Raw genomic sequence first — 22357 nt, forward strand, 5'->3', positions numbered from 1 at the left:
ACCGTTGGTGATCGCGGCCGACACAAACGCGCGTATGGGTTGCACTCGGAGTCTCCCATCGATGCTGAAACACACAAAACCCAGTCATTCTCTGCCTCTCTGTCTCTCACTCAATGCATTACACCTCACACGCAATTCGGATCTAGATCATGCTTCTGGTTCCGAATCACGCGGTTCCATGGATACCCAGCTAATCCTCCTCTTCATATCCTCTTGTAGCGTGTTCTTTCACGGGATCTACATCTCCAAAATCACTCCTTCATAATTTTTAGGTGGCTTACACGAATTCGTCAGTCAAATTAATTGAACCCATGTCGAGGAGGCCAGGGAATCCTGCTCGTCGATATGCTGACGGCGGTCTTTACTCGTCTAAGTCACGATCCTCCCCGTTACTGTCCGTCGGGCTCATTGTCCTTGTAAGTTTCTTTGCTATGATCAGTCTTGGTCGTTGAAGGTTATTTCATTTGCAATTTATTTACAGGCATGTGTTCTTCTATTGAAATTTGTTCAGGGAGGAGTACTTGTTATTCTTTATCTGTCGAGAGGGTCAGGTTTGTATTTAATTATCCTACTCTTTTTTTTTTCTGAATTGAAATTAAAATCATCTGCATTCTACGCTCTCCAAGTGACTAGATTGGACCGATTCTAAACATTGAGTTACTAGTTTGGAATGTTTGAATATTGGGTGACTGAGTTGGAACACGACAGATCTTTCGGTTACCAAAAAGTTACATTAACCCTTATTGTAGGTTATATGAACTTTCTTGCTGATTATTATATATCAGTTTCACAAATTGGCTGATATTCTTTTTCACATGCTAGGTGGGATACGTAGCAAAGAGGCTCTTAGTCAAGTAGAAGGTAACTCAATTTATCTTAAAATATTATGTTTTGTTGCAGTTATAATTTAAAGATGTAATGGCCGTTGTTTCCTCATAGTGGATGTTATGTGAAGCTTGGCATGATCTGTTTCATCAAATAAATTTTTAACCCGACTGTATGTCTTCTTCACCTGTTAATGGATGGCATGAAAATGCTGCATCAACATTGTGTATGTGCCATGTGGATTGTTTTGAACTGTGTGATGTAGAAGAGATTGAATGAAGAGGGGACAGTTTCTGTATGCCCTATGTTGTCTAATGGGTATATGGTGTTGAACAGTGTAAAGTACTCTAAGGGTTCATCTTGTATACTTCTTTTTAGGCTTTCAGCAGCTGATTTAATAAGGATTAGAATTTCTTTTTCAAACCCTTGATAGTGAAGATTGGGCATCTTTGAGGAGCTGGCTGTTATTGCTTCCCTTCCATCCTTACCGATGTTGGCCGCTTGTTTAGTTACATAGCCACTTGGCTAAAACCAAATTACAAGTAGCTCTGTAATTTGGGATCCATGAAGGCAAGTATATCTTTCCCAGCATCCCACTAGACATAAATTTGGTTCTTAAGAGTGACCACTTCAAGGGGGAAAAACTCAAACAAAATTAGATCAGGCTGGACATTTTCCCCTGTTTTGGAATATTTGGCAATAGGATGTGTTATTCAACAACAATGAGACACTACCATTTCTCAAGATATTTACAAATTCCAAAGAAGCAGCACTCGAACTCTTAGGTCTATTGTGGTGATCATGCTTTTCTCCTGATTGTTTGGTTGCCACTCCAGAGATTTATCTTGGTAATTGGTAACTGCCTTTTACACATGAGACATGGGGGGGCCCTATACCGTGCTCAGAGAGAACCCTAGATGTGCGTGGGTGGTTGAGATGTTGGGTTGCAACTGCAGATTAGGGGTGAAAAATTGAATTTGATTTTTGAAGAGATGGAATCCTATTATTTTAGTTGGTATTCTGCCAATAAGCAGGTTGACTTAATTTTGATGAGTGTCGTACTGTATTCCCCATTTTGTAGGTGATTTTTCATGCACATCAGAGGTTCAACGTGCAATCCCAGTTTTGAAGGAGGCATATGGTGATAGGATGCGCAAAATTTTGCATGTTGGTCCTGATACTTGCTCTGTGGTCTTTAAGTTGTTAGATGAGAAGGAAATTGAAGCTTGGGGTGTAGACCCATATGATATTGAGGATGCTGATAATCACTGCAAAGCGCTGGTGCAAAGAGGCTTTGTGCGTGTGGCTGATATCAAGTTTCCTCTTCCCTATAAGCCAAACTCTTTCTCTCATATAATTGTGTCAGATGCATTGGATTATCTGTCACCAAAGTACCTTAACAAAACCCTCCCAGATTTTGCGAGGGTATCATCTGATGGTATCATAATATTTACAGGTAGATGTTATTTCTTTCTCTTCACCTTTGATGTCTTACAGAATCTTTTGTTTGGAGATAATTTTTTTTAGAACTACTTGATTTTACCTTGGTGCATTGTGAATAAAATTCTTCTATTGAAAAAAAGTTCTTGATTTTCACTGTCCTTTTTTTGTTTTGTTTTGAACTTTTTGAATTTTCAATTCATCTTCTTTATTGGGTTAACTTGTGATTTTATGGGTCGTGTTGAATTGTTTTTGGTTTTGCACTTCTTATAGATGCTTTTTTGTTTTGCATCTCTCATTACAATGCATCCTTATGACCATCTCACCTCATATTGAATATTTTTACAATTTTAAAAGTTACTTGAAAAGCAAAAAATTTTGGTACCTAAAGTTGGAGACAATCAAAAACCGTTGATCCTTTATTTTAACACAACAAATTGTAAGTACTATTTGGCTTCGCAAGACTCCTGTCTTATCTAGATTCGCCTCTTCTCTCTAACTACCTAGTAAATGGGGTTAACATTGGATGTCAAACTCGAATTTTCAAACTCATGAATTATCCACAATTAATTCAACCATTTCGAGAGGACACTAAACTCAACCATGCTTACAATGATCAGCTACATTTCTCATCAGACGTACTTGGGGTCTGAACCCTTGATCTCGATGGGTGACACCCCTCATCAAACATACTTGAACTAATACAGATCTGTGATTGACATTGATTTTGAATTATCCTTTCTCATCTTCACTTTTCTACATCTCCTGCGTCTACAAAGTTTTGGTCTGTGGATTTATTTCCACAGTTACATCCATGATTTCCACAGTTACATCCATGTGCTCTGGCTCGTCTTGTCATGCATTCACATATATTTTCCGGGAAAATCATATGTACATGTGCCATCTTTTGTTTGTTCTTTGAGAATTTTTCTTCTTTCTATGTTCAGAAGTGAAGCTTTCTCATGTTCCTTAATGAATTTTTTGATTGATGTAAATGAAGGTTATCCACGTCAGCAGAAAAATAAAGTTGCAGATGTGTCCAAATTCGGTAGGGCGGTAAGTTTCTGTTCCTGCTTCAAAATTTCCCTAGTCAATGGTTATTTGTGGTTGTTGAAAATCGTCAAAAAAATGTTTTAGTGTGACTGGAGATGATAATCTGTATAACTTTTGTCTATCGCGAGTGCTGAAAAGCTGCTATATGATTTAGGCGTTGCAAAATGTGGGAGCTATATGCTTCTTATCTGCATTTTCAAGTATATTAATCTCTAGGCTTGCTGCCTTTGGGGGTCTTATCTATTTTCCATATTATCTGTCGAACATCTGGTTACTGAGTGGCTATGTTGGCATGTAAATAGCATTTCGGGTACCTTTTGACGCTTTCTTGGTCTAAAATCTTTCTTGGTCTAAAATCACTAGGTGTATTTCTGTTATGGTTGAGAGGTGAGATGGTATGTTAAGCCTAAGCATTTCTCGTCTCTTTTAGACTTTTAGTAGCATGAATGGCATGCAATTCTTCTATGCATGGTAGTAGTGCAAAATCACATCATGGCAACGGTTGGAGATTTTATATTTATGATGACTTCTTGCCGCCTTGGTCTTTTATAAATGAAGTCTTTTTGGAAATTTTGAGACGTGTTTGGAGAACACTCGCAGAAGTTGAGTAGATGCTCAATCTTAAGAGTTTAGGTGAATCCATAAAGTTAGTATGATAAGGCATGCCAAAATTTTCCGTGGGGTAAGAATTCTCCCCGGTTGACCTACTTTTTATGTTTCTGTTTAGATTCCCCTTTTCAGCTGCCAATATACCTGAGATGTTACAGAGACATTTCTTACAGGAAGGAATTCATGATGAGTACTAATGTCATTCTCTTTCTCCGAAAAGAAAAGAAAACATGCTTGAACTTTAATGACTTCCTTTTCATTGTGCGTTCCTTTACTAGCTCTGCGTGTTGCTGTCATCTACATCTAACTTCTTCATTCTGAAAAATTTCCCTTTCCTCAGGCTAAATTGAGGAGCTCAACGTGGTGGGAACGATTTTTCGGTCAGACTAGCTTAGTAGAAAATCAACATGCTGCTAAGAAGTTCGAGGAAGTTGCAACAAAGAATTCTTACACTCCAAAATGTCAAATTTTCCATCTCACCATTTCAAGGTTGAAATGAAAATTTTCTTCTCACATTCCCTTTTTAGTCTACTTCAACTATTATTTTCCATTTATTATAGTCAGCATTATACTTATTTTGTAATCTAACTACAATTTTTCGCTTTGGGGGTTGAATTGTTGCTTGTAAGTGAAGCATAAACCATTATGGTTTTTGCTCATAACATATACCACAGCAGCTATGGCCTCCTTTATTGCATAAAATGTATGCATTCTATGCGAGTTTTGCCATATGTGGCTTGTTACTCTTTTTTGGTGAGAATCTGTGGCCAAGTGGCTTAGCACTTTAAATTTATTCTGTAGATTGCAATTTGAATCAAGTATGAACATATATGGCAACCACTTGGCTGGACTTAGCGTAAAGAATCTAGCTCGAAGTGGGGACTTTGATTATAAGTTGGAGCAACAATTTCCAAGTGGTTTGTGTTGGGTCTTGGCCCAATTAACATTTTGTCCAGGGTTGTGAGTGTCTAGCCCAATCCGAATTTGGGTTTAGTGGGATAGTTAATGGGTTTGTGCAAGTCTAGCTTAGTCTTCGTTTGTGTTTAGTGGGTTCAAAAGACACACGACGTTCTCGGTTACCAAACAAAATTAACATGTATGGTTAGAATGTGACTTTGGAGTGGGGAGGATTCTCTTCAAAAAGCAGACAAATAAAGCTTCTTGTCTTGCAAAAATAACGTCAAGACCTAGATTTCCATGTCTTGTTATTCCATCAAAATTAAAGGTCTAAAGCATAAAGGTTTAAAGATAGTTAGTTGACTTGAGCATAAGTATACATATACAAAGGTATATACGATCTAGAACTAGAAGAATAGCCAAAAAGATTAGACATTAGGGAATTGTAAAAAAAAAAGGAAAGAGATCTAAAACGTATGTTTGGCCCCTTCCCTCCGAGTAAAATCTTCTTTTTATTTTGTTTGCTTGAGGCAATTCAAAGATTAGGAGTCATAATCTGAATAAGAATTTTTATGGATTTGATTTATGATACGATGGATGATTTAAAAAAATATTCTTTCAAATTGAAGCTTATTTTAGAGTTTATGTTTTTTTTTTTTTCATTTTTTTTTCTTCCTTTTTATTAAGATAATATTGTGAACTTTTTTTATTTTATCTTTTAAATTAAATTTAAATAGACTTTTTAAAGAACTTATAAGTTAGTTTATGCTATAAATTTCACTAAACACCTACAGCTTATTTCACAACTTATAAACTTAACTTATTTTTTACAGCTTATAAGCTAATTTATTTTGATAACTCTACAAAACGGCATCAAGATCTTCAATATAGTTATAACATAGCTGATCTCCTTTCTGAAAAATAACGTCAAGACATAGATTTCCATGTCTTGTACTTATTACATCAAAAGATCTACACTACTCCAATACATTCCGAAGGATATAGCACTAGACAAAACATCACTTTCTTTAAGGACTGAATCGGCTGGACATATCCCATGGAAGGTCACATAAAAGAGAACATGCATCAATACTTTTTCTTTTTTTTTCCTTCTGCAAAACGTAATATATTTGTCTTCGAACTTGACCTTAGACGTCTAGAGTTGTTGGTCTGCAAGCGAAACCAAAATCTACGTTCTGGAGCAATTTGTCCCCTTGAAGAACAATTTTCTATGTTCTTTTGTTCCAAGACAATCTAAGATCGATGTCCTAGTACTTTTATATTTCGTGTGTTGGGGGGTGCATGTTAGCTAAGACAAGAGTTGGCATTTCTTTTATATACAATTTGATTGTTTTGGAGCAATAGAGTCAAGTCTCTGTCGGGAATTTTGTTCTCTCTCTTTTTAACCATTTCGTTTTACCAAATTCAATGTTAGTTAGATTAGTCAACATATTTAGTTAGATTAGTCAACATTTATATACTATTATGGCATTACTCATCTGGGTTAACCTAAAGGTTGAATTGTTATTTCGAATATACCTTACAAGGGACGATCCACTCCCTAAATTATTATTTAACCTTACAGATTCTCAATATAACATGAAGTCTCCCGTAAGAACATCGTTATTGAGGTTTGTATAAGCACCTTTACTTTTACGCTTTTAGATCTGATCAAATGACCGAGATTAAAGTTGATTTAAAATTTAGATTTTAAAATTTAGGATTCGTACATCTACTTTGATCTCAAATATTTTAGGAGGTAGGGGCTCAAAAGTGATATAATTATATAAACCCCAACAAAGACGTCACCGGAGAAGTCGATTGCTCAATATGATCCCACTTATATGGGTTAAAGTTAAATATTTACTTTTTGATATTTAAACATGTGTTTGTCGTTCAATTTGTTAGGCTTTGTTGGGAGAAAAAATAGAGATTAGAGAAAGCCATGCATGATTAATATCACAAGGATGGAGCAAAGTTGCAAGCTCCAATAATGTCAAAACAGTCCAAAAGAGGAACTATTCCTATTCCATCGATCACATTTTGTCTCAATTCAATTTTGATGAGTCAAAACTTACCCAAAATGGGAAAAAATAATTAGAGATTGCTGCCTTTGGTCTATCTTCAAAACCTTCCCATTTTGGTATTGGCATCAAGGTCGGTTAAGAGAGCAGTGAAATATTGAAAGTCACATTGACTATCCATGCTTCTCATGCATGGCCTGTCCAAGGATAAAGCTTAATCTTTGAACAATGTAATCGCCATAAATGCTAGAGACAAAATGGTCAAAATCATATTTATTAGTCAAAAATTGAAAAACCCAGTTCAATTTCTTACTTGTTTGCAGACATATTACTACAGAAGGTACAATTTTGTCTGTTTAAAACTACAACTAAGGTTGGGTGTCAATCCATTTGTGAGGCATAAAAGTCATAGGTACGTCAGTTTGGGCAGGAAACCATTGACTCTTGTGAATCCTGTATCATGTTGATCACATATCGGTTCGATGTAAGTTATTAATGTAATTTATACATAAAGATCAAATCTCTTTCAACGAAAATGATCTTTTTAAGGATAACATTGTGCGGATCTTAGATTTAGAGGGGACAATATATCTTCGAGTTGTTTTGAGTTATATTTATGTAATACTCTCACGAGTATTCGATTTATTACATCCTTATCAATTAGCATTAATTAATGAACCACAAAGTAGATCAGCATAAAGATGTATTAATCTTTGAGGTTGAAAACTTGGTATGCTATGTAGAAAATCTTTAGTTACACCTTTTCTCCTGAAAATATTCCATTTATGTTTGTACTTTATGGTTGGGGTTTAAATTAATGTGAGACCTTGGTAGGGAAGCTGATGGTCAAATGGTTTATTAGAGCAGGTTTGTTTGACTAACAAGGCATGGACTAACATGGTGTGTTGCTATTGTTGTCACAGGGAATTATGGTCTCTTTTTTTTTTTTTTTTTTTAAAAAGAAGTTGTATTGATGTGTTGTAGGTTTGGACTTTGCACACATGACTTAATAAACCTCCTTGCCCTACAAACCATGTGCCTTTCTTTCCAATTATCATCATCAACTTTGTTCTTCTCTATGCATTAACCATAATTTGAGACAAATTTGGTCATGCTAGCTCCTTAGTCACACGTGACGGTGTGTTGAAATGCAAACCAAACACATTATGAATATTGTCTATTCTGATCCATTGGTCCGCACAAATTTATTTTTCAAGGGATCGTCGTCATTGGTTCTTAGGTAAAACAAACGCACCATGGTGTGAGAGATGTCACTCAGTTGGGTTAAACCAATCCAATGTTGGATATCAGTCGTGATAGGGTGTAGTCTAGAACTTAGAAACTGAAATAGGCGGAAACTACAAAAAAGATCAAACAAACGTTTAATCAGAGCACGAACACTTGAATCCACCATATTTGAGAGAAAACTCTCTAGGTTCTTAAGTATATTTCTTAGAATCGAAGTTAATGATCACCAGAACCGGCTACAACCCTAAAAGGATGAAAAATGCAGTAAAATTACTACAATACCCCCGAAATATAAAATGTTCCATTTAAAACCCTAACAAACGAGGATATTTCACATAATGCATTTTATGTTAAAGAGTTCAATATCATCATATTTCCCAAATTTTTTTTGGGGCAACAAGTGGCACAAATCCATAGCTTAAAGGGGGCCAATGCAGTGACTAATCACCATGAAAAGACAACCCACTAACCGTGGAAAAAATGAGAACTTGTTGATGATCCACATTGAGTTGCAGATAGCACAATTCTAATCCTGTTGTACGTTTCTTGTTAGTTGTTGCTGCTGCTGCTCCACTTAGAACCCAAATTCAATAATGTACAGATGGACCATATAATACTACTGCTACAAAGTCATGCATATACCCTATCCACATTGTACTTGTAATGAAAAATTGTCAAAGCCTCATTTAATCCCTCCCTATATAGCCTAACCCTTCTTTCTATAAAGTGATCCATTTAATTCCATTTTTGATAAAACAGGCAATGGTGATCATTCTTTGCAAGAAACACTTTCATTTGATGTTTTTCACATTGTAATAACCATAATCGCACCACATTGTCAATATATACTGATCAAGAGCTCTGCTTGTGCACAATCCATATAAAGAAATTGGCCGGAAAGTCTAGCTCTCGTCCACAAATCCGCGTTTTCGATCGGTCAATTAGTTGAGCTGATTATGATGAAAGTTACTACTGCCAAAACGGTGGACATTTTCCTTCTGTAAAGATTTTTCCGGGAAAATGCTTGTTTGATTCTCTACATACCAAATTAATGGAAAAATACAAAAAGTCTTGCATTCCCAACAACACTGCATATAATAAAACGTTTACTTTGATACCGCATAACAACCAGTACTTCTTTAACATTTTTGCTTAAGCATAGAAAAGTCTTGTATTTCAGTGATTGAATCACAAATAAGAATAAAATTTGAATAGATTTAAGCGAAAACGAAACGAAAATAACCTTTGGGAAATTGATAAGAGTGATCATAACAACCAGTAATTCTTTAACATTTTTGCTTACGCATTGAAAAATCTTGTATTTCAGTGATTGAATCACAAATGATAGAGTGATAATAACAGCAGTTACAAGTAATCTTCGATTAGATTCTCTAATCAATGTGATGAGTTAAAACTTAGATAAGGATTTACGCTTTGAATATAGAGCTGACTCAACTATTTGATGAATATATTGGGCGGATGAATTCTCCGTTACAAATAAAAATTACTCCAGTCTCGCGATTGTCATATATATATATATTAGAATTTACAAGTTAGGTGCCCCATTATTGCTGTTACATGAGAGACCAGCTGGGGTTATTTTTGTGCAAAGGCATGAAGAACAAAAAGGAGGAGACAGAGAAGCAATGGCAGACAATAGAACTTGAGGACTAACCAAGTGGGTCGGGGAAAACACTTGACCAGGGCACAGCCATGGGTCCCAATATTGCACTTGCCAAAGCTTCTAAGACAGGTCCACAACTTTCTTATGCTAAAATCACGCCACGTGGTCATAATAATTCCCAACTTTCCTATGCCTTTCTTTCTGTACAATTTCTCCATTGGCGATTGGGGCCCAAGCCAGGATTCTCCCAGCCATTGGATTGATTGAGGGGCGTCACTCACTAGCAGCTAGGCTACTTCTCCCATTGTCGCAATCTCTGATATATTTTTTTTTCCAATATGTGAATGAAACAACACCAACTTCTAGGAACAAGTTAGTACGCACTAGTTTCAAAAGATTATGAGAGGGACTACCAATTAACACTTAGAAGTTAGAACAAATGAAGCTAATTGTAGATAAGTGCCATTTCTAGGACTCAAATCAATGATCAATATAAATTGTTGTTATTAGAATTGTTTGAAATAGACACGAGAGAGTACTACAAATCATAAATTCATGAGATGCATCTAAAATCTTTACGCGGATATTTGTTTGGTTGGCATTTAGAGGATGGAGTGAGAGTAGAAATCATACGTTTCTTTAATTTGTTTGGTCAGATTTTGGGAATGTGGAATTTCAAACTCATTCTATCCTCTATTCTCTCTCATGGAGAGTGGGTTTTAATGCGCAAAAGATACACTTATTCAATTATGAATCAAACGCCCCGTTATAGTATTTGCAACTGTGGATGTGAGTTTTCATCCAATGACATGCCCTATTATAGTTGCAAAACAAGTCATCCGCAAACAATCACGGATAATAGAACAATATAAATAAACAATAGAAAAATAAGAGAAAAAAGAAGAACACAAGATTTACGTGGTTTGACAATTTGCCTACGTCCACGGGGTTTATGGCTGTTTTCAATAGTACATTCGGCTAGGGTTTTAACCTTTATATACCAGTTATCTAGGCACTCGAAATTACAACTATACCCTCATACAAAAATAACCAACTCACATCAGAAATACCGTACCATACCACGGGGTGGAGATTTTGAAGAAGACAATGATACCATCTTAATTTCCTTCGAGTAGAAATATTATTTATTCTATATGATTTTTTCCTTGCTTAAGCTAAGAGGCGATTGCAATATTAAGTAGCACATTTAACACACAAGTATAATGATGTATGCGTTTTCCTCAACTAATGCTTTTAGGCTCTGTTAAAAGTCATCACGTTTGAATTGGCTGAGAGAATTCTGAAATATTTCTCGAAATCTATAATTTTTATTTAATGGTGGATAAAATAAAAAAAAAATGTGATGCGATATTAAATTAGAATTGTACATGTGGAAATTGCAGAGCCCCAAGATCTATACTATCAAATAATATCAATTATATAAAAAATATGAGTGAAGAGGTGCAGTGTGTTCACATGCATGCTCTATATATATGGCAGAGCCTTCTCCCAGTTACCTAATTCAATCCTTCCCATTTTTCACAAACACACACTCTCTCTCTTTGTTTCTCTCTCTGTGTATCACTAGGACCAATAGCCTCTTTCGCTAAAGGAAAATGTCGTTGTCTAGGAAAGCTAGCTGCGACTCGCATGGTCAAGACTCCTCTTACTTCTTGGGGTGGCAAGAGTATGAGAAGAACCCATATCATCAACTTCACAATCCTAAGGGGATCATCCAGATGGGACTTGCAGAGAATCAGGTTTGTTTTGTGATGCAAAAATCTTCTCTCCTCTATCTTCCTCCCCAAATTCCTCGCTTTCTCTCTTTTCTTGAAAATACCACGTATGAAGGTTTTGAATTTCGATAAAACAGTGATGATAGAGATTTCAGCAGTTGGTATTCTAGTTATGTCAGCTAGTGAGTTGGACGTACAAGATTTTATGTGCATCATGTGAAGCCCACGAATTCACTTGAATCTTGTGTGTTCAACTCAACAGTTGAGATAACTTGAATTCTATGCGTCCAACTCAGCAATTGAGATAACTTGAATTTTGTGCGTCCAATTCAACAATTGAGATAAATGAGATACCAACTGCCGGTATCTTTATCATTTTTGTAAATAAAAAGGGAGAGGGGGAAAAACTACCGCATGTAAGTTTTACTGACGTGGCATTCTCACGACCACTCATTCGACAAAGGAAGGACAAGGGGAAGGATGAGAAGAGAAGAAAATGTTACCATTTTTTTTTCACATGTGATGTCATGTGTGAAAAAGATTAAATAAATCCATCTAGAATAATAATATGGTTGTTTAGTTGTCCTTTTTTGAGTAGTTTTCAATGATCACTAATGGCCATCTGTATAGTCTTCATGAAAGTATCTCTTACAGTGATTTAATACTCTGTTGCAGCTCTCATTTGACCTTCTTGAGTCTTGGCTTGCAAGCAACTCAGACGAATTTGGGTTCAAGACAAATGGAGTATCCGTGTTCAAAGAACTCGCTCTCTTCCAAGATTATCACGGCCTCGCTGCTTTCAAGAATGTAAACTCATCAATCTCTGCAACACATCATTCTCTCTCTCTCTCTATATATATATATATAATGTAACATTGTGGCAATATGAACACAGGCATTGGTAGAATTCATTGCAACAATGAGAGGAAACAAAATAAAATTTGATCCGAACAAACTTGTTCTCACTGCCGGTTCAACCTCAGCCAATGAAATCTTAATGTTTTGCCTGGCAAATCCCGGTGAAGCCTTTCTTCTTCCCACGCCATATTATCCAGGGTACCTCATAAATCTTAATTTTGTGTTAATATTACACAGTTTCATGCATTGATCTTCTGTAACAAACGTGTATTGTGTTTTTTTTTGGTTCTGTAGTTTCGACAGAGACCTTCAATGGCGAACTGGTGCTAAAATTGTTCCAATTCATTGCTCCAGCATAAACGGCTTCCGGGTAACTAAGTCTGCACTAGAACAAGCATATAACAGAGCCCAAATGCTCAATTTGAAAGTAAAGGGCGTATTCGTGACAAATCCTTCGAACCCATTAGGCACAACCATGTCTCGCAATGAACTCAATCTCCTCATGGACTTTGCAATCAACAAAAATGTTCACATAGTAAGTGACGAAATCTATTCCGGCACAGTCTTCGACTCCCCCAACTTCATTAGCATCGCAGAAGTGGTAAGCCACCGGAAGTTAGAAGACAATAATATCAATGGCCGCGTTCACATTGTGTATAGTCTCTCCAAGGACTTGGGTCTACCAGGTTTCCGTGTTGGAATGATATACTCCAACAATGAAACACTAGTCAATGCCGCGACAAAGATGTCCAGTTTCGGCCTAATTTCGTCGCAAACTCAGCATTTACTCTCACACATGCTTTTTGACAAACAGTTTGTGTGCAACTACATTCACGTGAACGAAAAGCGCCTCCGAAAGAGGAAGGACATGATGGTTGCCGGGTTTCGGGATGTTGGAATCAGATGCCTAAAAAGCAATGCGGGTTTGTTCTGTTGGGTGGACATGCGACATTTGTTGTCCGCTTATACATTTGAGGCTGAGAAGGAACTGTGGAAGAAGGTTCTCTATGAGGTGGGTTTGAACATCTCCGCTGGGTCTTCCTGTCATTGCAGCGAGCCTGGGTGGTTCAGGATTTGTTTTGCTAATATGTCTGAGAAAACATTGAGTGTGGCAATGCAACGAATTAGGGCCTTTGTGGGATCCAGTGGGAAGTGTGGGAACGGCAGGAGCAACCAAAGATCAACGGTTAAAACGAAGTGGGTCTTCAAACTAGCATCATATGACGATGATCGTGAACCAGAAGACCGTTGACTTTTACGCAAATTAAAGTCATATTACAATAACAAGAGAAGTACTTTTTGGGTATAGCGAATTTAGCTAGGAGAGTGGAGCTATCATTGTGACACCTATTTGTAGAACTATGGATATTCATGTAGCTAAGCATATTTTTAATTTCAAGAACTTTCTTACTATTAATTTTCTTCCTTTTTATGTGGTTTTTCTTTTGCTCATTTTTATGTATATATTGTCGGACTCTAATCCCACATCCCTTTGAGAGCACCAAACGATATGGTTTATAAGAAATGCTCAAGCATATCTCAAACAACAAGCTCTTTTTTGGGTAAGTACCATTGACGACGATATAGAAAAACAAAATCGTTCGAGTCTAATTTATCCATAATGAAATAATATATCTAAAGCAGACAATATTGTTGATTTGAGTAGACCGATTTCTAATATGGTATCATAGCAATGTCTCGGTCTAGTTGGACGAGCTTTTATTTGTCCACTTGTTGGGTTTGACATAGCCTAGTGTACAAGTGCTGGAGAGTGTCAGATTTGTAATCTCACATCGCTTGCAGAGTATCGAACGATGTGGTTTATAAGAAAAGTCTAAGTATCCCTCAAAAAATAAACTCTTTTCTAGGCTCAAGTCTTGTTCGTGATAGCTTAGAAAAACAAAGTCGTGCAGACACGATCCAAACGATGTGATTTATAAGAAAAGTCCAAATATCTCTAAAAAGACAAACCCTTTTCTAGGCTAAGAAAAATAAAGTCTAGTTGATTCGATACAACCACCGTGAGATGCACTACGACCTTACTAGAAGCATGTTGTTGGCTGGCCCAGTTGGTCTAGCCTAGCTAGATACCCTCGACTGTCAATTTTCCAAAAAGGCTAGTCGGCCCATGGTGTGTTTGTGCTTCAATCATCTCCGACATGAAAATTTGTTTTATATTCTTTTTTCAAAAGTTTAAAATAGAATATTGTGATTGGCTGGACTTAACCACCACCAATCTATCTAAGGCAGGTTCGTCAAGGATAAGATGATTTTTTTACTTTTTAGGCATGAAATCATTGCACAAGCCAAAAGGTTGTGAATATGTTGTCTAACATGATATGATAGTGTCGAATTTAGGCCCATCTGATGTATTAATGGGCCTCATCCATTGTCTAAGGCCCATGTGCTTGGAAGTGCGTCAAGCAAAAGTCGCTTTAAGGAAGTGTTGAAGGCCTTTCTGGTATATAACTGGGCCTCATCCATAGTGGAGGGCCCATGAGAAAGTTAAAAGTTTAAATTATGGCAGAAAAACTCCCGCCGCGTCGAGATCACGCCAAGATCATCAACCGACTCGAGAGTATGGAGATCTATATAGATCGGGACGCAGCAGATTTTCTGCGATGCTGTGGCGGTGCCGTTGGATGGTTGACTTTGTTCCATTTATGTCCGCCACGTGGCGGTGCCGCTGCTTTCGCAAATTTCCCGCACAAAGGACAAATTCCCCAATTGAGAACGTGTATTACTTCGAATATTTTTTTCCCTAAAAACCTCTACGCATGCAATTATTTGCAAAATCAAATTGCGTGCCATGATAAGCACCGCATAACAAGCTCCTCCTCTTAATCTCTTACTTTTACAGTTTTATCTCAAATTCTAGGGTTCCGACGCAAAATCGCGGTAATGGCGTACAAGTTCAAGCGCAACTCGCATTTACGTTTCTGCGCCATGTCATTGACTAGCTTGTGAAAAGCTGTTTGGACTTAAGCGTGGAGTTCTCACAGGTACCGTGTTCTTCATCCTTTTTTCCACTCGTTTTCTATTATGTTCGTTGCGAAGGATTAGTCGCTGCTTTAATGCTCCTTCGTACGATTGCTCCTGTTTTGTTATTTTTTTTTTCCTTTTTCTTTTGCCTATTGATTATCACCAACTGATTTTAATTTAAACAATGGAGTTGTACTATTTTGCTTTGTGAAATAATTTGTGTTGAGAGATTTGAGACTCCCGCTGGCTTTTATTAGAGCTCTTTTTTACTTTAATGTCTTTGTGGTTCTGACTTTATAGGTTGCTTTTTATCTTATGTTAGGCTTGATGTCAGAAATTTGACGAGGTTTTGGGTTGGATAAAATAAGGGTGAAAGCAAAATATGCTTGGCATGTAAGCATCAAATTTTTGACAAATTTTTCGCGTTTTACTTTAATTTCTTTGATTTTGTTTGTATTGCTGTAGATAGTTTCACTGTGTCAGTCATACAGTTTGACAATATTTTGGAACTCCTTTGGCAGACCTCTGTGTCATATTCAGTGTACGTGTACCTTGAGAGACTGACATGTAAGCGACTGAGGGACTGAACTTTTGTTAAATCAGGCCATTCTCTTCCTGCTATTCTGTGTTCTTCATTGATGGGATTTGTTAGGTTTGCGATATAGAAGAAAGACATGGACCTTAATGCCCTTTTAACTTCTGCTGGCATTAACATAGGCATCTCAGTGGCACTTATTTCGCTATATTCCATTTTGAGAAAGCAACCTTGCAATTTAAGTGTGTACTTTGGTCGGAAGATCGCTTCAGAGCGAGTGAGACGCCTAGATCCTTTATGTTTTGATAGATTTGTTCCTTCCCCAAGTTGGATAGTGAAGGCGTGGGAAACATCTGAAGAAGAAATAATGTTTATTGGTGGCATGGATGCTTTGGTTTTTCTGAGGATACTTGTGTTCAGGTGATTTAACTATGTCCAAACTTCAAACTCTGCAAACAATGTTATCTAGTTTCCCCGTAAATTTTCTTTTTAACTACGCACTGTATGTAATTAAAATATTCTCTTATGAAGAGTTTATGCTGTTTTTTTTTTTGCAGGTTTGTGTTTGTAGAACAAGTTCTGACTGTTTTATTTTACTAACCGCATCATGCTATTTTCTTCCATCTCTACAGTATCCGAATCTTCTCCATTGCTGCTATCATATGTCTTTTTCTGGTGCTTCCAGTGAATTATTATGGCAAAGAAATGCCTCACAAGCAAATTCCAACAGCATCACTTGAGGTTTTTAGTATTGGGAATGTCAAAGAAGGTTCCAAATGGTATGAGTTTTATCAACTTATTGAGGGCAAAAAACTGATCTTGTTAGCTCTGACTCAAATCTAGGCTTTAGTGGTGTAGCATGCCAACATTATCTTGAGAGAATTTGGACCTTCTATGCTTTGCTATCATTTTCATTTATTGATTTTCACGGAAGTCTACTTGCACATTTCTTTCGCATTTGTTTCTGAAGCCTGGACCCAATACTTTGGAAGCTATTACATGGTTTTGGAAAGCCTTATTGTGGTGCTATCCTACAATTGTGCAGTTCTGTGAGGGTAATTTATTTCCAGTCACGGTCATCTAAATCTTTGCATAAAGTGGCAGTTGCGAGCAATCTGTTTTAATTAGTAATCGTAGTTGTATTTATTCCATATGGTTCTCAGTTATAGACATGCAGATTCTTCGACTTTCATGCTTGACATATTTGAACATAGTTCACTCATGTGTTTGTTTTTCTGCATTATATTTTTTTCAGGTTTTGGGCCCATTGCCTCGCCTTATATGTCATATCCTTCTCAGCTTGTATTCTTCTCTACTTTGTAAGAATGGAAAAATGTATTTGTTACGTCTTTCTGTATAACTATATGTTCCATTGATAGTTGATGTCCATTTGATAACTGCTACTTTTTTTGTAGGAGTACAAAAGTATCAGTAAGATGAGGTTGGGGCACATAATTGAATCTACCCCAAAGCCAAGTCAGTTTACCGTTCTTGTTCGTGGTATTCCACGGCTGTCAGGGAAATCCTATAGTGATACTTTGACAAAATTCTTTGCTAATTATTATGCATCAAGCTACTTGTCTCACCAAATGGTGTATCGATCTGGCACTGTTTTGAAACTGATGGTGTGCCTCTGACTTAAATGATTGGGGAATTTTTTTTATTTTGGCTTAAATACTGCTTCTTATATGACTTCTTTCTGCAATTGTTTATATGTAGTGATAGTTTGCTACTCTATGGCTTGATGTTCAGCCAACGAGAGGTTGGTTTGGAAAGTATTTGTGCTTTTTTCATATTCTGTTTCCACTTGTAGTTTCTTAGTTTGTAAAAAATGCATTTGGTTAGATTCAAATAAGTGAGCTCTATGTTTTTTAAGAAAAGAGTGAAAACAAGGTTTATTGTTTACTTAATTCCTATAAAACAAGGCCGCTATTTTATAGAAACAGTTTCAGTGAAAAGAGGTAACAATGACACCAAACCACCATTGTTTAAAGGTTGGTGCAGAAACTAAATTTGAATTTTAATGAGTAGAATGCCTACAAGTCTAGAGACATATTATTTGATGTTATATGATATTATGATTATCTTACCAGAATGATGATTAGGTTGTGTGTATGATGGATTATTTCTGAGACCATCATCAGTTGGTCAGTATTGGTAATCTGGTGAATTTGGCGTGGTATTTCAGGGTATTAAAATTTCTTATATACCCTGTAAGATTACATATATCTTCAGGAATTTTCCTTTATGTATAGATTCATTTACATGTCATAAGTTCTTCTTTGAAATGATATCTCAAGCATAAAATTATGGCACATAAGTGCTGTGTAAAACACTAATTAGCATGTGCTGACTCCATCTTTTGCCAATCTGATAATTATTATTATTTTTGGCTTTTATTTTGACTTCAGAGCTATTTCGTTATTAAACTCAATATTCAAATTTTTAAATTTTGTATGTGGAAGTCTTATTAAGTGTTACCTTGGTTGATAGTTGATACTTCCTACCAATCATTCATTCTCCTTGCAAAATGGTGATGACATGTGTCAAAATGGTGATGACATGAAAGTCTTTTAGATTTTCATGGTGCCGTTCAAAAGAAAAATGGCGATGACATGTCACATGTGTCAAAATTATGTCTTATGGAGATGAGTCAAGTCATATCTAAGTGTTTTCATATATCCTTTTGCTTTTAAGTTTCTGTACCATATTCTCTTCTCTTTGTAAAATGTCATATGCTTTTTCAGAATTGTATGATGTAAATTTTTGTGATTCCTGATGATGCTTTATTTGCAGAGTGACACAGAGAAGATGATCAAGTCTGGATGTTGTGGAGGAAGTGTCAATGCTTTTAAGATCCTTTCCAGTGAAGAGACAGTTAAAGAGAATGTCAAGGAGATAGCACGTTTTGCTGATCTGGGTGTAGCTTCAAGATACAATGTAACATCCTTGACATAAATAAATAAACATTTTCACATTGAATACCAGGCTTCCTTTGGTCATATACTCATATATTATCACATCATGATAGACATGACATTAAGACTGGATTGACTTTCTACTCATTCTGCTTAGTCCATAGTGAACGCCTATCATGGGAGACTCTTAATGAATCTTAAACCTTCTCGCATGTTTGCACCTTGGTAAATGTTGATATTATTGTGTCTGGATGAATTGCTTCTTCTATTACACAACTTGAGTAGTTGGTATAACTGATAATACTAGCTTATGTGGACGTGGTGAAATATGTTTGTGGTGTTTATGGTTTTGTCTGCAGAGTTTTTCTGGAGAACATTTTGATCTTTTGGTTTTGTAATTAGCATTATTCATCTATGAAAAGGTCTTGGTCGATGATGCCTTGTTGGTTGCAATAAAATTTGACTTTCTTGATTGAAATTTGAGCGCGAAAATGAATTGCTTTTATTTTACAAACTTCAGTGAAAGTTGCTCTACTGTATTATTAATTTTATGTTCCTTTATACAGGAGTGTCCAGCTGCTTTTGTTTTCTTCAAGACACGCTATGCTGCTTTTATTGTTTCACAGGTGCTTCAATCATCAAACCCCAGGTTATGGGTTACAAAATTGGCCCCAGAGAAGAATGATCTTTTATGGTCAAATCTTTGTCTACCTTATAGGCAATTGTGGCTCCGTAAGATAGCAATACTTATAGCTGCTATTGTCTTCATGTTTGTGTTCCTTATACCTGTCACAGTTGTACAAGGCTTGACTCAACTAGAGCAGCTGGCTCAGGCATTGCCCTTTTTAAGAGGATTTTTAAACAAGTACGTGTGATTTTGCTATGGTGGTTCCCATCTACTGAGTGCTATCTTTTTGGTTTCTCTGTTGTGTGTGTGTGTGTGTGTGTTTTTTTTCCTATCTGATTATAAGTTTCAAGGTAAACGTAGAATCCCGCGGGGTTAGAGAAATTGATATGATGACGAATCAATTAGGATTGATATCAGAACTAGATTATTATTGTTCCATACTTCCATTCCTTTTGCTTAGATTACTGCACTTAGTTGGGGTTTTGCAGACATTGACTGCTAACTTGTAGTCGAATTAGTTCAGTTTTTAGTGAAGTATATTTAAAGTAACATAGAGCCAGGTGACACTCTTCAATATGTCGTAGTGGGGTTAGATGTAGGTCCTTTTATCATAATTTTCAAGAGTAACAGCATTCTACTGCTTCCAAGGTTATCTTTTGCATTGTTGTGTCACTCCATGTTTGTTTCTCATCTGCATAAGATGTCTATGTAGTGTTTTTTGGTGGAAGTTCATGTTGCTTTTCTTGTAAATTCTGCCCTCTTTTTGGTAATTTATTTGTGTGATGTATCGCTTGTTGATATGCTTTTATAATAATAATTTTTAAAGTGCTTTGAAATTTGACGTTTTAATGCTTCAGGCATAGTGTCTGCTTCTGAAATAGAGTCTTGGAGTAAGTGAAAGTGAGTTGCATTCTAATTTTCTTATGAAGTTACAGAGTCTTGCATTTAATCAAAAATCCCTCGGAGTTCGTTTTCTTTCAGTTTTACTTTTGCAGTGTTGTTTATTAACAACATCTTAGCATCATCAAAGGAGGATGAAAAAAGAAAGAAAAAGAATGAAAGAAGTGTGGCTCTGAAACAAACTTCTAAATTTTGTGCTCTTTTGCAGGAAATTCATCAACCAGCTGGTAACAGGTTACCTCCCAAGTGTGATTTTGATGTTGTTTTTGTATACCGTTCCACCAACAATGATGCTGTTTTCAACAGTGGAGGGATATGTCTCCCATAGTGGAAGGAAAAAGAGCGCATGCTTGAAAGTCTTATGCTTTAACATCTGGAATGTTTTCTTCGTTAATGTTCTCTCAGGGTCTATTATCAATCAATTGAATGCCTTCTCTAGCGTAAGAGACATACCTGCCATACTGGCCAGGGCAGTGCCAACACAGGTGATTTTTAAGTTGTGTTGTAGTTATGTGTCTTTTTTATGCTATATCATGTGCTTAGTGGCTGTTATATTCTGAATTCTTCAGATAATTAGAAGGTAAATGAGACACTAAGTATACATCCCTGTTATCATTACCCTTAATGTGAGCTCTGAGACGTCGAAAAAATTGTTCTGTTATTCTGTGAACAGACTTGTTTATTCTTTTGATGTGGTTTCCTTCCGCACTGCTCATCTTTCTTCATGCTACTGGAAGGTTTTCTTTTATCGTATCTCTGATTTTTGGTTATATGCAGGCTAGTTTCTTTATGACTTATGTTTTAACATCAGGCTGGGCAAGCCTATCATGTGAACTCATACAAATTTTTCCACTATTCTGCAACATGGTCAAAAAGTTCATACTCAGAATAAAGGAAGATTCGCCCAATAACTTGACCTTTCCATATCATACGGAGGTTCCAAGAGTCTTAGTTTTTGGGCTTCTGGGCTTTACCTGTTCCATCATGGCACCTCTAATACTGCCCTTCTTATTAATTTACTTTATTTTGGGGAACCTTGTATATCGAAACCAGGTGAGCAGTTCTACTGTTGATTATTTATGTCTGCATTGAATTGTTTAAATTTTATTTGATTATATTATTACATTTCTTTTTGTAAATGGGAAATCCTTTTCTTTTATTTTCTTTATCATTTAGATTTAATTGCATCTCTCTATTATGTAGAGCTTGTTTATTTTTCATAACTTTCACATATGGAGTTTTTATATCAACAATGCACTGATAGTGGAGTTTTTATCATTTAGATTCTCCATGTGTATGAATCGAAATATGATACTGGGGGACAATACTGGCCTGTTGTTCACAATGCAACCATCTTTTCATTGGTGTTGACGCAAATTATAGCTCTTGGGGTTTTTGGAATTAAGCGATCACCTGTTGCATTTGGTTTCACCATTCCACTGGTTATCTTGACCCTCCTCTTTAATGAGTATTGCAGACAGCGGTTTTACCCTACCTTTAAACAGATAGCTGCACAGGTATCAAGGAAAAAAATTGTTTTTGTTCTCCATTCTCTACCCCTATGTGAACATGTTTAAAGATTGATGATTTGCCTTTTTCAGGTTCTTATTGAGATGGATCGACGTGATGAGATATGCGGGAGAATGGAAGAGATTTTTCAACAGCTGCATTCAGCTTATTGCCAATTTGCATTAACTTCTCCGGACTCCTGTAAAGCTGGAAACATAAATGAAGGAGACCACAAGATCCAAGATCCAGAGGCTATAAATCCTTGTGTAAAGCTGGAAACATGAAGAATTGGGATCAGGATAACATTCGAGGTCCTAGGGCTGTAAAGACAGGTATGACGGTAAGCATTCTTGTTGAAAGCGAAAAGGTAACGGATTGGCTTGTATTACGGATCTTTGTCGAGCAAGTATTACGGGTTCCACCGGAATCATAGGAAGGGCTGTGGAGAGAACTTAATTTGAAATGAATTAAGCTCATTCATTTGTACATTTGTTGATTTGTAAAGTTAATCCCAAGAAATGTACTATAGCAAAGAAGTTTTCAATTATCTTTGATTTTTTTCCCTTGTTTT

The 22357-nt window shown here is 36.4% G+C and overlaps 3 protein-coding genes across 6 annotated transcripts; all 3 read left to right on the forward strand.

Annotated features, from left to right (window-relative positions):
* The first annotated feature begins 66 nt into the window (after positions 1 to 66).
* LOC120009599 (probable pectin methylesterase CGR2) lies at positions 67 to 4675 on the forward strand. Its single transcript, XM_038860253.1, has 6 exons — positions 67 to 416; positions 512 to 551; positions 823 to 861; positions 1907 to 2281; positions 3266 to 3321; positions 4268 to 4675. Exons 1-6 carry the CDS (start codon positions 312 to 314, stop codon positions 4424 to 4426), a joined length of 774 nt encoding a protein of 257 aa, XP_038716181.1. The 5' UTR covers positions 67 to 311; the 3' UTR covers positions 4427 to 4675.
* A 6661-nt stretch (positions 4676 to 11336) lies between these two features.
* LOC120009500 (1-aminocyclopropane-1-carboxylate synthase 3-like) lies at positions 11337 to 13645 on the forward strand. Its single transcript, XM_038860120.1, has 4 exons — positions 11337 to 11480; positions 12132 to 12263; positions 12352 to 12512; positions 12609 to 13645. Exons 1-4 carry the CDS (start codon positions 11337 to 11339, stop codon positions 13564 to 13566), a joined length of 1395 nt encoding a protein of 464 aa, XP_038716048.1. The 3' UTR covers positions 13567 to 13645.
* A 1451-nt stretch (positions 13646 to 15096) lies between these two features.
* Positions 15097 to 22357, forward strand: LOC120009557 (CSC1-like protein RXW8). Of its 4 annotated transcripts, XM_038860189.1 has the most exons (12): positions 15097 to 15316; positions 15619 to 15689; positions 15818 to 16251; positions 16464 to 16610; positions 17087 to 17150; positions 17247 to 17456; positions 18628 to 18771; positions 19316 to 19614; positions 20486 to 20762; positions 21055 to 21330; positions 21561 to 21794; positions 21879 to 22357. In XM_038860189.1, exons 3-12 carry the CDS (start codon positions 15971 to 15973, stop codon positions 22068 to 22070), a joined length of 2124 nt encoding a protein of 707 aa, XP_038716117.1. In that variant the 5' UTR covers positions 15097 to 15316; positions 15619 to 15689; positions 15818 to 15970; the 3' UTR covers positions 22071 to 22357. The 4 variants fall into 4 exon arrangements, with proteins under 4 accessions (XP_038716117.1, XP_038716116.1, XP_038716118.1 ...); XM_038860188.1 differs by lacking the exon at positions 15619 to 15689; XM_038860190.1 differs by lacking the exons at positions 15097 to 15316; positions 15619 to 15689 and having other exon boundaries at positions 16111 to 16251; positions 16389 to 16610.

The sequence above is a fragment of the Tripterygium wilfordii genome, chromosome 11, assembly GCF_013401445.1.
Source record: "Tripterygium wilfordii isolate XIE 37 chromosome 11, ASM1340144v1, whole genome shotgun sequence".
Taxonomy (NCBI): domain Eukaryota; kingdom Viridiplantae; phylum Streptophyta; class Magnoliopsida; order Celastrales; family Celastraceae; genus Tripterygium; species Tripterygium wilfordii.

Coding starts and splice junctions, on each gene's coding strand:
- LOC120009557 (XM_038860189.1), top strand. CDS start 15,971: ATGGACCTTAATGCCCTTTTAACTTCTGCTGGCATTAACATAGGCATC. Junction 16,252..16,463: donor CTGAGGATACTTGTGTTCAG/GTGATTTAACTA, acceptor CCATCTCTACAG/TATCCGAATCTTCTCCATTG. Junction 16,611..17,086: donor GTCAAAGAAGGTTCCAAATG/GTATGAGTTTTA, acceptor TATTTTTTTCAG/GTTTTGGGCCCATTGCCTCG.
- LOC120009500 (XM_038860120.1), top strand. CDS start 11,337: ATGTCGTTGTCTAGGAAAGCTAGCTGCGACTCGCATGGTCAAGACTCC. Junction 11,481..12,131: donor TGGGACTTGCAGAGAATCAG/GTTTGTTTTGTG, acceptor ACTCTGTTGCAG/CTCTCATTTGACCTTCTTGA. Junction 12,513..12,608: donor CCCACGCCATATTATCCAGG/GTACCTCATAAA, acceptor TTGGTTCTGTAG/TTTCGACAGAGACCTTCAAT.
- LOC120009599 (XM_038860253.1), top strand. CDS start 312: ATGTCGAGGAGGCCAGGGAATCCTGCTCGTCGATATGCTGACGGCGGT. Junction 417..511: donor CCGTCGGGCTCATTGTCCTT/GTAAGTTTCTTT, acceptor AAATTTGTTCAG/GGAGGAGTACTTGTTATTCT. Junction 862..1,906: donor GGCTCTTAGTCAAGTAGAAG/GTAACTCAATTT, acceptor CCCATTTTGTAG/GTGATTTTTCATGCACATCA.